At 41.6% G+C, this 17312-nt stretch overlaps 1 protein-coding gene across 1 annotated transcript in view; it reads left to right on the forward strand.

The window, feature by feature from the left end:
* The window catches only part of IQCA1 (IQ motif containing with AAA domain 1), a 143926-nt gene that overhangs the window by 20860 nt on the left and 105754 nt on the right, over window positions 1-17312 (forward strand). The window contains exon 6 of the mRNA XM_055300336.1: window positions 13980-14185. Coding sequence (XP_055156311.1) covers window positions 13980-14185 — 206 coding nt within the window. The remainder of the gene's footprint in view (window positions 1-13979; window positions 14186-17312) is intronic.

Consider the following 17312-nt stretch of genomic DNA (forward strand, 5'->3'; position numbering starts at 1 on the left):
TGTCTCTGCCTCTCTCTCTCTCTCTCTCTCTCTCTCTCTCACATGAATAAATAAATAAAATCTTAAAAAGAAAAAAAGACATGCAGGATATTTACTGGGAGGAACAGAGGGGCCAGGGGAGCTCCACCAGGAGGCAGGGGTGAGGGAGAGGGGTGGGGGGGAGGAGCCGCTTCCAAAACAGAGGCCAGCACCATCTTTAAAAATCTATGCTAATAAAAGAGAAGAGAGGGACACCTGAGGGCTCAGCGGTGGAGCGGCTGCCTTCAGCGCAGCGCATGACCGCGGGGTCCTGGGATCGAGTCCGGCATTGGGCTCCCCACAGGGAGCCTGCTTCTCCCTCTGCCTGTGTCTCTGCCTCTCTCTCTGTATCTCTCATGAATAAATAAATAAAACCTTTTTAAAAAGAAAGAGAAGAAAGAATCAGGAATGGGGATGTCTGGGCAAGGACCCAGGACCAAGGGCAGCTCAGAGACCGCTAACGGGGATTTAAGTGGGCACCCACCTGCCTGAGGACCGTCTGTCTCATCACAAATGTTAAAACCCTTATTCCTGTTTGCTCAGAAATCCTGACCCTTTGCAAACTTCTTTGCTGAAAAAAAAAAGAAGAAGAAAGTGAGCAAATTTTACAGTATGTCAATATTCCTATCAGAGTAGTTTTATAATTGTAGATTGGTGCCCAGAAATAGTTCATACAGTTAAAACATCCCATTGTGCATCTTTCAAAGTGATGTTCAGAGTTTCTCTGTGTCGTGCAAATTGTGAACACGTGATCCTATTTTTTACACTTTGACTTATTCTTACATCTTTCTAACATAGACATGTATTTTATGTCTAAAAATTTACAGATAGGGGATCCCTGGGTGGCTCAGCTGTTTAGCGGCACCTTCAGCCCAGGGCATGACCCTGGGGTCCAGGGATCGAGTCCCCCATCGGGCTCCCTGCATGGAGCCTGCTTCTCCCTCTGCCTGTGTCTCTGGCCCCCTCTCTCTCTCTGTGTGTTTCTCATGAATCAATAAAATCTTTTTAAAAAATAAATAAATAAAATACAAATTTACAGATAAAATACATGTTCAGAATGTTATGGGGGGGAGATAGGAATCACAGTTTTAACAATTTGTAGCTCTTTTAACTGAAACTTTATCTAAAAGATGCTGAGCTCTAGGAAACAAACTGAGGGTCGCTGGAGGGGAGGTGGGTGGGGAGACGGGGTCACTGGGTGACGGGCACTAAGGAGGGCACGTGATGTGATGAGCACTGGGTGTTATATGCAACTGATGAATCCCTGAACTCTACCTCTGAAACTAATAAAAGAAAAAAACTTGAAAATTAAGCAGTATCAATTCACACTACCTTTTCCCAATTCTGTGTACCCGTTATCAAATGTGTATCTCAAGAGGAGAAAAAAATCAGATTGAAGATTTTTCCTTTCTTTCTATTTACAACAGTTAATGTGCTCAGAGAATAATAGAAGAAATGAAAAAAAATACTGTAATTTGTACTTTTTTAACCAGCGTAGGGATGTGGGTTTCATCGTATTACTCTTTTCTTTCTATGTGTAAGTTATAGTCGCTAATACTGCACTCCATCGTCTCGCTTTTAGAGAAGAGAAATCAAGGGGTCACCAGTGTGTGGTGGATCCAAGAGTAGGGAGACACATCAGATCCCGTTGTTCTGTGATCAACCACAAACGTGTCCATTTAGGCCACGTTTCCATCAGGGCTCCTAGTATGAAAATGTTAGATTTTCTTTGCAGAGATTTTAGGATTTAATTCAGTTAAAAGATAGTATTGGTGATATTATTAAATATAGAAAAAATATATAATTTAGTCCCATATTCATGATATTGCTGTGCAGCTTTCATCAATTTTATGACAGCACGTCCTAAGTAACAAGCCACGTGGTAAATATACTTCTTTTAGGAATGTCTTCTACCTCCCTTCGGCCCCACATCCTGGACCACTACACCTACAGCTGTGGTCTCTGTGCATCTCCTCCCTTGTCAGCACAGAATAGAAAATATGAATTATTTTGCTTGAGGAAGGAATTCAACTCTGTGTTCTAGATGTTTGGAAGAGCATGGTCTCTGGGTGAAGGGGCCTGGCATCCCTGCACATGTTTATAAAGTCTCAATCGTGACGTCCAGCCTTTATTATCTGAAAAAAAAATGTGGTAAATCACCCCTGAGTATGCATACATGATTTAAGAAACGCCTTGGTCTTGATCATCTGCATTCTTGATTTCCCTTTGGTCTTTGAATTTAAAAAATAAGTCAACATTTATTTTTGGAATTGTGACCCCTGGGGACTGCAGCCCATCTTGGACCTGGCAGTTGTTTGGAGAGCCACATGGTGGCTCTTCCAGCTGTCGCAGATTGGTTGTTTTTTTTGGTTTTTTTTTTTAAGTAGGCTCCAAGCCCTGTGGGGAACCCAACACAGGACTTGAACTCATGACCCTGAGATCAAGACCTGAGCTGAAATCAAGAGTCAGACAGTTAACCCACTGAACTACCCAGGTGCCCCATGGATTTTTATGATTGAACACATTTGCTGGTGGCATATAAAAAGAAGGAAATCCTGTCTCATGCTATATAGCATGGGCAGATTTTGAGGCCATTATGTTAAGAAAAAATAAGCAGTCACAAAAAGATAAATACTCTGTGATTCCACTTATCTAAGACACCCAGAAATTCAGAGAAACAGTAGAATGGTGCCTGCCAGGGGCTGAGGGAGGGGTGGGGGGCAGATATTGCTCAGTGGGTATGGAGTTTCAGTTTTGCAAAATGAAGAAGTTCTACAGATCTGTTTCACAACAATGTGAATACACTTAACACTGCTGAACTGGATCTTTTAAAATGGCTAAAGAGATAAATTTTGTTGTGGTCTTTTTTACCATGATTTTTTTAAAAATATTTTAATTCACCGGGACATTGAAATGTACACTGAAATGTACTGAAATATTCGCTAGTGGTCAAAAATACAAATTAAAGGGATCCCTGGGTGGCTCAGCAGTTTAGCTCCTGCCTTCGGCCCAGGGCATGACCCTAGGATCCGGGATAGAGTACCACACTGGGCTCCCTGCAGGAAGCCTGCTTCTCCCTCTGCCTGTATCTCTACCTCTCTCTCTCTCTCTGTGCCTCTCATTAATAAATAAATAAAATCTTTTTTAAAAATACAAATTAAAAATTAACTGACGTACTACATTTCCTTAAATCCTGGTGTCATCGATTGTAAGATGCATCGTGATTTTTATGTGCTTTTAAAGAAAGAAAATACTGTCAAATAAACCAAAACATGACCTTGATTGTAAGGTACATCCATCCCTAATTTCGGGTATATTCAACTATGAAAACTATGCATCTTAGAATTAATGGAATAGGGTAAGGTCTTTCTATCTATAAGCAAACAAAAAAGTTTTTTCAAGTTGTAATTATTGCCAACTTGAAATAATTGAGAGTGAGAGGAGACACTCATTCTCCTGCACCATGAGTTACATCAACTCAGCCTTTCTAAAGGACCGTGAGCCAGGTGCCACAAGATCTTTAACATATTTATTTTTTAAAAATAAATTTATTTTTTGTTTCTAATGGCTGAGTAATATTCCATTGTATACATAAACCACATCTTCTTTATCCATTCATCTTTCGATGGGCACCGAGGCTCCTTCCACAGTTTGGCTATTGTGGACATGGCTGCTAGAAACATCGGGGTGCAGGTGCCCCGGCGTTTCATTGCATCTGAATCTTCGGGGTAAATCCCTAACAGTGCAATTGCTGGGTCGTGGGGCAGGTCTATTTTTAATTCTTTGAGGAACCTCCACACAGTTTTCCAGAGTGGCTGCACCAGTTCACATTCCCACCAACAGTGTAAGAGGGTTCCCTTTTCTCCGCATCCTCTCCACCATTTGCTTCAACGTGGATGGAACTGGAGGGTATTATGCTGAGTGAAGTAAGTCAATCGGAGAAGGACAAACAGTGTATGTTCTCACTTATTTGGGAAATATGAATAATAGTGAAGGGGAATATAAGGGAAGGGAGAAGAAATGTGTGGGAGATATCAGAAAGGGACACAGAACATAAAGACTTCTAACTCTGGGAAATGAACTAGGGGTGGTGGAAGGGGAGGAGGGCGGGGGGTGGGGGTGAATGGGTGACGGGCACGGAGGGGGACACTTGACGGGATGAGCACTGGGTGTTATCCTGTATGTTGGTAAATTGAACACCAATAAAAATTAATTTATAAAAAAAAAAAAAAAGTTTTGCACCAAAAAAAAAATAAAAAATAAAAAAATAAAAATAAATTTATTTTTCATTGGTGTTCAATTTGCCAACATACAGAATAACACCCAGTGCTCATCCCGTCAAGTGCCCCCCTCAGTGCCCGTCACCCATTCACCCCCACCCCCCGCCCTCCTCCCCTTCCACCACCCCTAGTTCGTTTCCCAGAGTTAAGAGTCTCTCATGTTCTGTCTCCCTTTCTGATATTTCCTACCCATTTCTTCTCCCTTCCCTTATATTCCCTTTCACTATTATTTATATTCCCCAAATGAATGAGACCATATAATGTTTGTCCTTCTCCGATTGACTTACTTCACTCAGCATAATACCCTCCAGTTCCATCCACGTTGAAGCAAATGGTGGGTATTTGTCGTTTCTAATGGCTGAGGAATATCCCATTGTATACATAGACCACAGCTTCTTTATCCATTCATCTTTCCATGGACACCGAGGCTCCTTCCACAGTTTGGCTATTGTGGACATTGCTGCTAGAAACATCGGGGTGCAGGTGTCCCGGGTTTCACTGCATCTGTATCTTTGGGGTAAATCCCCAGCAGTGCAATTGCTGGGTCGTAGGGCAGGTCTATTTTTAACTCTTTGAGGAACCTCCACACAGTTTTCCAGAGTGGCTGCACCAGTTCACATTCCCACCAACAGTGCAAGAGGGTTCCCTTTTCTCCGCATCCTCTCCAACATTTGTTGTTTCCTGCCTTGTTAATTTTCCCCATTCTCACTGGTGTGAGGTGGGATCTCATTGTGGTTTTGATTTGTATTTCCCTGATGGCAAGTGATGCGGAGCAGTTTCTCATGTGCATGTTGGCCATGTCTATGTCTTCCTCTGTGAGATTTCTCTTCATGTCTTTTGCCCATTTCATCATTGGACCCTCAAGTTTATGGTCAACTAATATTTGATAAAGGAGGAAAGACTATCCACTGGAAGAAAGACAGTCTCTTCAATAAATGGTGCTGGGAAAATTGGACATCCACATGCAGAAGAAGGAAACTAGACCACTCTCTTGCACCATACACAAAGATAAACTCAAAATGGATGAAAGATTTAAATGTGAGACAAGACTCCATCAAAATCCTAGAGGAGAACACAGGCAACACCTTTTTGAACTCAGCCACAGTAACTTCTTGCAAGATACATCCACGAAGGCAAAAGAAACAAAAGCAAAAATAAACTATTGGGACTTCATCAAGATAAGAAGCTTTTGCACAGCAAAGGATACAGTCAACAAAACTAAAAGACAACCTACAGAATGGGAGAAGATATTTGCAAATGACGTATCAGATAAAGGGCTAGTTTCCAAGATCTATAAAGAACTTATTAAACTCAACACCATAGAAACAAACGATCTCTAACATATTTAAATCCGTTGCCCCCGCATTCTATTTCTGTCTTAAGGAAATCGTCAGAAATAGAGATTATGTGCATGGAAGTCTCCTACAGCATTCTTTTTAACAATGAAAAATTGGGAATAAAACCAATTCAGAGTAGGGAAGTAGTTAAATAACTTCTGGTGGACCTACATTAATGCAGTAGTATGTCACCATGGAAAAGCATGTTCATAGCTAATTTTTGATGACATTAAAGTGCTCAAAGTGAAAATTCAATGTGTAGAATTACACATATAATATGATTTCAACTAAATATAGTCACACATCTATGCACATGCAAAGGGAAGAAAAGATACCAAGTTCAAATAGCGCCCTTTTTTTCCACATGGGACCTTCAGAAGATTTTGTCTGTCTGTATTTTCCAATATGCTTAAATTTTACGTCAATAACTGGAAGCAAGCACTCATTTAAAATAAAAGCAAATGGCTGTAGAATCATATCATTTTTTTCCTCCTGAGATCTCCACACCATTTGGTGCATATGGATGGGGAGACAGACATTGATATAAATTTGTTTCTCTGTCCCACCCTTCAGAGGCACACAGATGCAAGATGTCATGATAAAAAACGGTGGTTAACTCCAGCTTTGTACTTTCAAAACCAAACTAGCAGTCAAAAGATTCCATCTGAGATCATCTAAGTTTGACATGAAATTTTACATTAGTAGTTTGATTCAACAATTTCCTTTTAATTTAATTCAGCAGCCATTTACTGAACATCTATGTGTAGCATGCCAGAAACCCAGGAATGGCCCAGCACCCTTTTTCAACCTGAAATCTTAATTGCTTACACTGATAGCAAACAAAGATAGAATTACATGTTTATTACTGTAATTTTTCTGTTTTATTTTGGAGTTTATATTTACTCAGCTGAAATCAAAGAAGTCTGTATTAATTTTTTTCAGCAGTACAGGGTTTGGCTAGTATAAAAAGACCACGTTGTCTGTTTTGTGTTAAATGTGACTTTCTTCAGTTTGCCTTTTTTATCAAGTATGTCTCCTCCTGGTAGTGTGCATTCTATTGAGATTTTGCACCATTGAGAAATATATGGATTCAATTTATAAAAGAATGATATCTTCTGTTCTCTGGCTGATAACCATAAAAATCCATTATCCCAAATCCAAGAAATGTTTTCAATTGAATATATTTTCCACCATATCACTAATGAAGATATTGTCCACTCACTTTAAAATTTCATTTTTCCATTATTTCACTTCATGACATCATGCCAATGAATAAACCATTGTCTTATCTGATCAAAACAGTATTTGGTATGTTTGGGGAATCTTGGCATGTTTCCAGGTATTTAGTAACTAAAACCAGAATTAGAGCAAGAGACAATATTATGCCTTCCATTCCTGACCAAATGTTTCTTTTATCATTGTCATATAAATTATTTTTTGATACTGCCATTTTAAATATTTATATTCTAAAATCTACAAAAAAGAAAATAAATAGCACTCTAAAAATTCCTGTGCAGTTATTTTAATTGGCAGAGCCAATGGAGTGGATCGAGTGGAAGGAAACTTAATGAATGTAATACATTTCCTTCTGTGGATCTCTTTGAAATAATTTGTCCTACGGTCATGCCCATCATATATTTTATGTTACCCTGGAGCTAGCAATGTTTTCATTATAATAAAGAACACTGGGGGACACTTATTAAAGGGGAAGAACTGTCACTTTGAAATGAGTCAACTAAGTTCTCAAAGCACCATAAAACCCAGCTCACCTTCAGATTCTAACATCCAACAAACTATATTATAGATTATTTGTTGGTCAATTTGGTCTTTCTTATTAACAAATATCCCAAAGCTGGAGCTTGGGCACCCAGTGAGCTCCCAAAAGGCAGGTCCCTCAAAGGCTCCCCTTGGGAAGGCGATGCTTCTGGTGCCCTCGGTGATCATGGGCTCTTCTTTGGGAACTGCTGTCAAAGCCAAAATGAGTGAAGAATCAAAATGAAGTTCTCCTTATGATCACACTTTAGTTCCAACCAAAACCCACGTCATCCTTTATGTTATCATTAAGAACCCCCAGTTACTAAGATTTCCTCATATGTTTTCTTTTAGAAGGTTTATAGTTCTTACATTTAGGTCTTTACTCCATTTTGAGATCTTTAAAAAAAAATATGTGGTATGAACTGAAGTTCATTATTTAAACAAATGGATGGCAAATTGTTCCAGCACATTTGTTGAAAATATGGATTTTCTTTAGGGGCACCTGGGTGGCTCAGTGGTTGAGTGTCTGCCTTTGGCTCAGGGTGTGGTCCCGGGGTCCTGGGATCAAGTCCCATGTCAGACTCCTTGCAGGGAGTCTGCTTCTCTCTCTGCCTATGTCTCTGCCTCTCTCTCTGTGTCTCTCATGAATAAATAAAAAAAAAAAACCCACATCATCCAACGTGGCCATGTACATAACTCATTACAGTTGTCTTCAGATGACGTTTGTTTCTAGAAATGAATTTATTCCCCAAAAAACGGATTTGTCATCATATGTGGGGTTCTGTTTTCCCTTGTTTTAGTTTTATTTTGCTTTTTAAAGGCAAATGATCTGTTCCTTAAGTGTCCCTAGGGGAGGCAGCATCTTAGAAATGAATGCATGTCTTCAGGCACCAGCTTTGGAGGGTTTGCTGTGCCATGTTAATAAGGAGCCAGGCATCAGGGGTGGCCAGCTGGGAATGTGCACCTAGCTCTACCACAGGGGCTGGTGGAAGTCATAGAGCAACATGCTTATTACCCTCTCCCAAGCCTCAGTTTCTTCTTCTGTAAGAGCAGGATGATGCTACCTATTTCACAGAGCTATTAGAAAAGCTTCAAGAGAAATTATAGGTAGAGGGCCTGTCCTGGAGCTCGGGATGGGATATGCCTTCAAGGAATCGTGGCCAACACCAATCATCGTGGAAGATTACAGTACATCGTCACAACAACTGAATCATGAAGAAACGTGATAACTTTTCCATGGAACAAAACAGAATATATACCAAAATAAGTTGTTGGATAAAATACACACGCCGCCGATTTCCCAATACAAACTCTCTTGGCCTTTGTTATTTGCTGCTCAGATTTATGAACTTGAAATTAGTGTGTTAAAAGTAGGATCTCAAAAACAGGGGAGTTGGAGCAGCCCATGGGGTCCGGATCTAATCCGCAGCCACCTCCCCACATCAGATAACTGTGAGAGGAGAATTCTGAAGACCCCCAAGGCAGTGGGTGCTGCCCACACACCACCCATGCTACGTGTGTTGCACCAGAAAAAAAGTTCGCAAACCAAGAAAGGCAGTGCCCCCACTACAGATGTGCATGAAAGGCTCTTAGGCGGAGCATGGAGGTCAGAACTTGAGGCAGGACATCGTTTTCTGTTAAATGGGATCTTCCAGTCTAGTTACTTGAGAACTTTTAGTTGGATTTTTAGGTTGTTACTGTTGTGATTCTGCTTTACTCTTGTCCCGGATCCCCAGATCATCAGAAATTACATGATGAAAAGAGTTCTTTTCTTACCCTCCCTTTGTTACCTGATCCCAGGATTCCTATACCTCCATCCTAGGACAGGACATTTGTCTGTATCTATCTTGGATTAGGGCCCATTACATAGTCTGTTAATGCAGCCAGTAGAGTTGTTAAGGCTGAGAACTCTGGAGTCAGCCTGCCTGTGTTCAGATCCTGGTTCTAGGATCTGTGGGATCCTAGCTGTTGGGAACTGGGGTGGTGACTTGACTTGTTTGTGCCGCGATTTCCACATTTGCAAGATGGAGATTGTCTTAGCACCTTGCTTGTAGATTTGTGTTGATTCCTCAAGAAATTGCTATCTGTAAAGCTTTTAAAACAGCGGCTTTCACATTGCACATGGGGAACACTAGGTGAGTGTTAGCTGTTGCTTTTCCTCAAATGGTTTAATATCATGGGTTTAGTTGTTCACATCATTCATGATCCAAAAATACTTACTAATTGCCTTTTTTTTTTAATCTATTTAAGTCAGCGAAGACTAAAAGGGTTAATGTCACCATATTGGCAAAGTGTCGAAAGACAGACTCTGTCCTACACTGTTGGGATAATAAATCTAGTAACATGTTTGTGAGGCAGATTGGCAATATCTATCAAAATTACAAATGCACATTTTCTTAAAAAGTATGATCTATAATACCCATAAAAAAACCATTTTCAGACAAGATGCATTAAGCCAGAAGACAAAGCCATGCATAGAGGGTAAGAGCAGAGATGCCAGAAACAGCCCTCAGGCCGAAGCCCCAGTCTCCCACTGAATGGCTGTGTGATGCTGGGCAAGCTCCTTGACCCTCCAGAAACTTCAGCTTCCTCTCATATAAAATGAAGATCAGGGACACCTGGGTGACTCAGAGATTTAGCATCTGCCTTCGGCTCAGGGCATGATCCTGGGGTCCTGGGATCAAGTCCCCCATCGGGCTCCCTGCATAGAGCCTGCTTCTCCCTCTGCCTGTGTCTCTGCCTCTCTATCTCTCTCTCTCTGTCTCTCATGAATAAATAAATAAAATCTTTTTAAAAAATAAAAAAATAAAATGAAGATCATAGTGCCACCTACTCATAAATTTATTAGGAGGAATGAATTAGTCAATATTTGTAAATCACTTAAAATCATGCCTCATCCCCAGAAGTGCCATCATCAATGTGTTGATTTTAAAAAATATTTTTTAAAAAGTAAGACACAAAAGTAGCAGCTGAAGCTTCCATCACTAATCAGTTGGAAACTCAACTTGACCATTCCGGCTCCACTCCTAATTTAGCAAATCTTAAAATTACTAAACCATGTTTAGAAGTTGGGTTCACGGGCTGGAAAAAAAAAAAGGAAAAAAATTATTATTTCATAGTTTTGCACCCACTAAACTTGCAGCATCCTAAAACCAGGACCTACCATCACCACTCTGAGCAGAGGACCCAAGAAAACCATTGGCTGTGGCTCTGCGTACAGTCTTTTCCCCACTCGTGCTGCTGCGTTCATCTTTACAAGCAGGTATATTTGTATAAACAGACGTGCAAATAGAGATGCGTTGCTCTAAATGAAATGATGGGACACAATGGCTTATTTTCATAAACTAAGGAGCACCCCACACACCGTCTTGAAATGGCCCAACCGCAGAGCAGCTCCCTTCACAGCGTGAGGCATTCATTCCGTGTGCAAAATTAGAGCAGGAAGCGCGTGGCGGGAGTGGGGAGCCCACCGAGCTGCCTCTAAATGCTTCCTAATGAACCCCAGCCCACGCTGCGTTCAGTAGGCCTGGCACTAATTAATCTCTGCGTGGACGACAGCAAGAGATTTCACAGGATGGCCATTTGCTTGGAGGAGATGCTTCCCCTTCCCCTCCTTGCTTTGCCCTCAGTGACAACAAAGCCCCACGAGGAAGCCACACCGACCCCCCACCCCAAGACAATGGGCTTCTGGAGAAAGTTGCCGGCGTTAAATCAGTCATCTGCCCATATATTTGTGACTGATAAATTGAACAGATCTTCATGTGGACAAATGTCCATTTTATCTGACTTAATTCGAACAAGGATTTTTAAAGACAAAGCCCATCAAACATTAGATAAGCATTTTAAGTTAATGGACCGTGGCGTCCTATTTCCCCACAAACCCGGGAAGCATCATCAGATGTCCTATTTTAACAGCAACATCAATTATTAATATGTATATTTTTGCTGACAGAGGACCTTGCTATCAACGTAGGTTTCGCTATCCCGTTCCGGGTCATTAACTGTGGAAAGCTTGTAAATATAATGGTTTATTCACATGGGAAGCCTTCATTAAGATGCATTATTCTACAGCTGATGTATTTCAATATATAGTGTATTATCATGTTCTCTATTTCCCTCTAATATTCGTAATTTATTTTTAAATGAGTTGCTGTTTACGCGGTGAGTTAACAAATTTGAATTCCATATGACCAAAGTTGCTAACGAGGAAAAGATGTTTTAGCCCAAAGGAAAAGCTGCTCATTAACATAGGACCTAAATATATTATAACCTTTAAATTCAAAAGCGACTAGAGAAAGAAGCTACAAATGACCCCAAATGTATTTTTTTTGTGGGAGAAAGTCTATACCAAGAACCATGCATGAATACACACATATTAACGGCACAGCATGGTGTAATAGGAGAAACATAGAACGGAAAGAATCTGGAAACCTTCCTGCCAGCTTCTTCATTAAGGTAGAATGACTTGGGAGGGCCACTTAGGTACGATCCTCAGTGTCCTCATCTGTTCAATGGGATGGTCACGTCCTCATTTCTACCTCCAAAATGCATGTGAACATCAGCAAGGAAATGTAGAAAGAGAATGCAGAGGACAGAGCACCATGCCACTAGCATCATTAGAAAAATCCAGCAAGAGCTGAGAGATTTCTCTGCCCACTCGGAGATCATGGAAGCACTAGGAAATTGGCGGAATGCTTCATAGTGTCATAGAGCTATTGCCAAGACCCAAATCAGAGCCACCTACTCATTGCTTCATTTTTTAGGGTATGAAAGGGGGAAAGACCAGCTACACTATAGTTTATCCATGTACATCTGCCAAAGAAATCTGCTCTGAATTACCATAAGAGCAACTAACATTATTGGGAATAAAGCAATAGCATGCGATTGGTTGACAGATCAGAAAATGGATGCAAGACCTCAAAACACGTTTGCACATTCATCACAGACAAAGAAGAAATTTGGGTCATTTATAGTAGAGATCTATTTTAACATCTTCATGAAAACCATGAACTTTAAAATAATCATTGGAGAGATCCAATAAAAATTGCTCTGTGCATTATAAACTCCCACTTCATACATTTAAATGCAAACGCTGGAAGATAAAAGAATTGGGTATTTTTTTAAATGATTAGATAAAGAAAATTTCTCTCTGTGTGTTTTGGCACAAGATACATAATATAGTCATGCCCTGAACACCTGCATAGGGAGGGCATTTACTTCATTTGTTCTTAACATTGTTCTTTCAAGTGATCCTATAATTTTCATTCTAGATTCACTTTTAAAGTGGTTTTAGCATTTTTTTTCTTACCATGAAAGTTGTACGTTTTCATTATTCTGAACTCAGATCATTGGATTAGTTCCTTAGACTTTCTAAGGCATATTTTCAAAGTATTATAATTTTTTTCATCTTTTTCACTGACTTTGTGTTGTTAAGTGGGTGCTGTATTCTAACGGCATCTCGAGTGTGGTTTCTAGTCGAGAAATTATTCCCAGAGATTCGTAGGGAAATTGTGGGGTGTGTGAGTGTGTGTGCCACATGCATACTTGTTACAATTATGTATTGCATCTATGTGAAATTCATTTTGATATAGGGCATCAATTGAGTCTTTAAGAATATCTTTTTTCTAAGTAATTGATTTCAATTTATACTTTTTTTTTAATATTTTATTTATTTATTCATAGAGACACAGCTAGAGAGAGAGGCAGAGACATAGGCAGAAGGAGGAGCAGGCTCCATGCACCGGGAACCTGACGTGGGATTCGATCCCGGGTCTCCAGGATCGCGCCCTGGGCCAAAGGCAGGCGCCAAACCGCTGCGCCACCCAGGGATCCCATCAATTTATACTTTTTTAAGTAGAAAACACCCAACGTGGGGCTTGAACTCACGACCCTGAGATCAGATCAGGAGTCCTATGCTAGACTGACTAAGCCAGCCAGGCGCCCCTCAAAGTGATTTTGTGTTTTCTCCTGCTACACGCCTGTAGGCGTTTGATGATAGACCAGTGCTGTGCTTTTGATTGGTGCTTAATAGCCAGCTTCTGTTGACTTGCTAACCAACAGATTTTGAAGGAGAACATTCTAACAAAAAGATGTTAGCACTGAATGTGCTGAATGTGTGGGGTCATCTGAGAATTTCCTACTTGGGAGAACTTTAACAATAGAAAGGATGTTTGCAGAGTTGGGTTGGGGGTAGCTTTTCTTGAAATCAGAGCACCCAAACTTTTCACCAGTCTCGCTTCAAATCCTTCTTCCTCTATATTCTTTGCTCTCCCATCAACCTCGAAGATCTGCAAAAGCTTTACTTTCTGGAATTTGAACAGTATTTTTTCATCATGTATTGACTATACATTTTTCAAGTTAGCTTCTGCCACCCAGGTTCTGGGAAACAGTACTAAGGGATCCCCATCTTTCCTCCCCATGGTGGTGAATCACTTCTTTGGATTTAGATCTGATTCTCTTGTTTCGTATGTATTTCTTGTAGGCCTTGATAAGGCAGCATCAAAGATGTTGACATACTTCATTGGTGCCCGATGCCCTTTACCGGCACAATAGCCTTTATGATCTCAAACATTTTTGCTTGTGTTTTCAGAATCCACCTCCTCTGTTTAATGAAGTCAGTGCTACAGTCATCCAGGCTGAAAAGGTGGCCTCTCTGAGGAATGAGATGCAGATAAAGCATGAGACGAACTACAAAGAAGCCTTGGTTACAATCAAGGATGACCTGAAATTACTAGAAGGTCCAGATATCAAGGAGAACCTTCAAGACCAGATCCGGCATTGGTTCATCGAATGCAGGTAAATGCCAGCAGCACAGAGCTCTATCCTGACCATCTCCTCTATAGAGGCTGAGGCTCTTATGGGTGTTCAAGCACCGCAGCATGTCCATATAGATTCACGGAGCTTTGGGCTTTGTGTTAGAAGAGTGAAATGTCAAGGCTAAGCATTCAGGAACTAATTTTTTTTTAATGAGATTGCTTTTTGGGCTGGTGTTTGGTATTGGTATTTTTAAAAATAAGGGCCATAGGATGCTCCTATGATTGCATGGAATTGAATGTCATGGATGGATTTCATGGGCCAGGGTCTGTCTGGAGCCAAGGGGTCCAGGCACAAGCTGGTCCTGTGGCCTTCCCCTCTGGGGTCTGGTCAGCCTCTCCACCTGCATGAGCCTTGAGATTCTCAATCACAGCTCTGCTCTGTCAGAATTCTCTGAGACAGCTGCTTAATCTGTGACCTGTCACAGAGGCCCTGAGCCTCCTTGAAATGATGGGTGGATAGTAGTTCTGGGGACAAGGCCCCAGGCCTTCCTGTATGAAGCATCTTCTTTAATGCTCCTAAGTGAAATGTTAAGTGATTTAAAGTTTGCTTACAAAAGAGCATTTTTGGAAAGTATTCGTTTTTAGAGAAGCACACATAGTAGAACAAACACTCGGGGAACACAGAAGTTTCTACACAGTGGGACAAACATTTTGTAGAAAATTTAATTAGAGAAATTTTTTAAATCTATTTTATTTCAAGAGGGGGAGACAAGAGGGTGGATTGTAGTGATCAATCCCAGGAGCCGTGAGGGCCAGACCTGGCCATCTGTTCCATTTAACGGGTAATGTGCCACATCCTGTTGGGCTCAGAGATGCTCAGATACCAACTTTGGTTAGCTTATCAGAACTGGAAAATGTAACTATCTGCAACAAAAAATGAAACTTCTCCTCAAAATATTACATTAAAAAATATTCATAACCATGGTGAGCAGCCTCTGAGATGACCTCCAGTGACCTCACCTTTTGCTCCTTGTAATGTCCTCCCCTTGAGTGTGATCTAGACCCAAAACATCCTTCTGAAGGAAAAACAGGGGCAAAAGTAATGGAGTGTCACTGCCTTCTGGCCTGCCTCTCTTGCCCCCCCCCCCCGCCACCTCCTACTCTGAGAAATTCGGCTGCCCTGCATTGAGCTGGCCAAGGGAGAGACCCATGAAGGAGGGAGCCAAGGGCCTCACTCCAGCAGCCTGGGAAGTACTAACTTTTGCTCACAGCCACGTGATGACCTTGGTTGTGGATTCCCCCCAGGTGAGCCTTCAGATGAGACCACAGCCCCAGCTGACACTTGGTCTGCAGCCTGGTGAGAGACATAGAGGCAGGGGAACCCAGTTCATCCGCATCTGGTCCCTCCCCACAGAAACAATGACCACATAAACGTGCATTGTTTCCATCACTAATGTGTTCTGATATAACATGTTATGCAGCAATAGATATCAACTATCTATTGGTTACTTTTAGAGCAATTTAGAAACATCTCAGCCATCATATACCCTCTTGCGGTAACTTTGTATGGGATTCAAATGCCCTGTTCCCTCAATCACACTTAAGTTTTATCACAAACTTTATGAATGTTTGATATAGCAATTAATCGCTTTCAGCTGGGGAGTTCTGTCCTTTATTATACAAATACAATTTTAAAATCCTGATGATTTTTAAACCTTCAAAATTGATTAAACTGGTGAGCTTTTCTTTTTATATCTTTGTTGTCAAGGATATGTTATAGCAAAATGGGACATTTTCAATGAAAAGATATTTAAAATATTTGTATTATTTCTGTGCCAAGAATGATCAAAACGAGGTAAATAAAGCTCTTAACAGAGAGGGAGGCATATATGTGCACATTGGCTCTCCTTTCTCCATCTTGTTCCGTCCGCCCTCCGTTCTGGTCACAGTTTCATGGGTATAGTCAGAACTTATCAAACTGTACACTTTATGTGTATATATATATATATATATTAATTATATATAATCCCATTAAAATGTAATGGTGTTATATCAGCAAAGATATCAGTGTTTTCTAGTTCTTAAATAGCATGTTTTTCTGTTATCCAAATATCAAAACCCAGTATTCCCATCACTAACTTCCCATCCTTGAACTGTCCCCTCTTCTGCTCACAGACTAAGAAAAACTTAGCTTTGCCCATCATAGGTACTCAGTGTCTTCTGGTTTGAAATAGTCCCTTTCAGGTTAACTGTCTGTTTTGAGTATATTTGGAGTCAATGCAAATGCCTCTCAAGAGTACTGTACCACTCTTCTCCTTATGGCATCTGATGACAAAGGCAGATTAAGCCCTCACGCCAACCACTGGGGGCTGGATAATGAGTGAACGATGTCTGGGCACGTGCTGTTGTCCATCCCCTGGCCAGGTCCCGCAGGAATGCGGTGGAGTTATCTGGCCCAACACAGGGTGGCCATCCCACCTGGTCCTTGAGGGCTTCCTTCCGTGATTTCTGCCACAGGCCCCCAGTCACTGAGCACCCGCAATCCCGGCCTCTTGTTTCTGAGCACACCTTTGCTGGGATGCTGGTTCTTTTGGGACCCCCACATCCCCCAGGAGCACAGGTGGTGTCATGCCCAAGCCTTGGGGCATGGGCAGGCTCCTTCAGACCCTCACTGACCGAGTCCCCTCCTCCTCACTGCCATCCGACCCGCTCCAACCCCATCCACCATGCTGCCCACAGCAGGAAGAGAAGCACAGCCCAGATGTTCCTAGATTCTACTCAGCTGCTCTGGGAGTTCTGCTAGGGTCTCAGCATTCACCTCCTCCCCCATCAAGAGCCCTAGAGGCTGAGGCTCAAGGACTCAGGCAATGTCCTCACTCATCCATCTCCTCTTGCTTCCTCCTACCCCTCTTCTGCCTCACTACCTTCATTTTCAAGTTGAGACTCTTTATGAAAACCCTCCCTAAAGAGTCTCCCTCCAGAACTCCTCCCTGTCTCCTGCTTGAGTTCCGACTAGCCCTGCACCCACCATTCCTGCCCCTGAACGTTTGCATAATGAACACAGACTGGAGACCAGTGTGTAGCCTTGGGCAGGTCACGTAGTTTCCCGGTGGGTCGGTTTCCCCATCTGTGCTCTGAGGACAAGACTCACACCTACCCCCCAAGGG

Source organism: Nyctereutes procyonoides, unplaced genomic scaffold (assembly GCF_905146905.1).
Source record: "Nyctereutes procyonoides isolate TBG_1078 unplaced genomic scaffold, NYPRO_anot_genome, whole genome shotgun sequence".
NCBI lineage: Eukaryota > Metazoa > Chordata > Mammalia > Carnivora > Canidae > Nyctereutes > Nyctereutes procyonoides.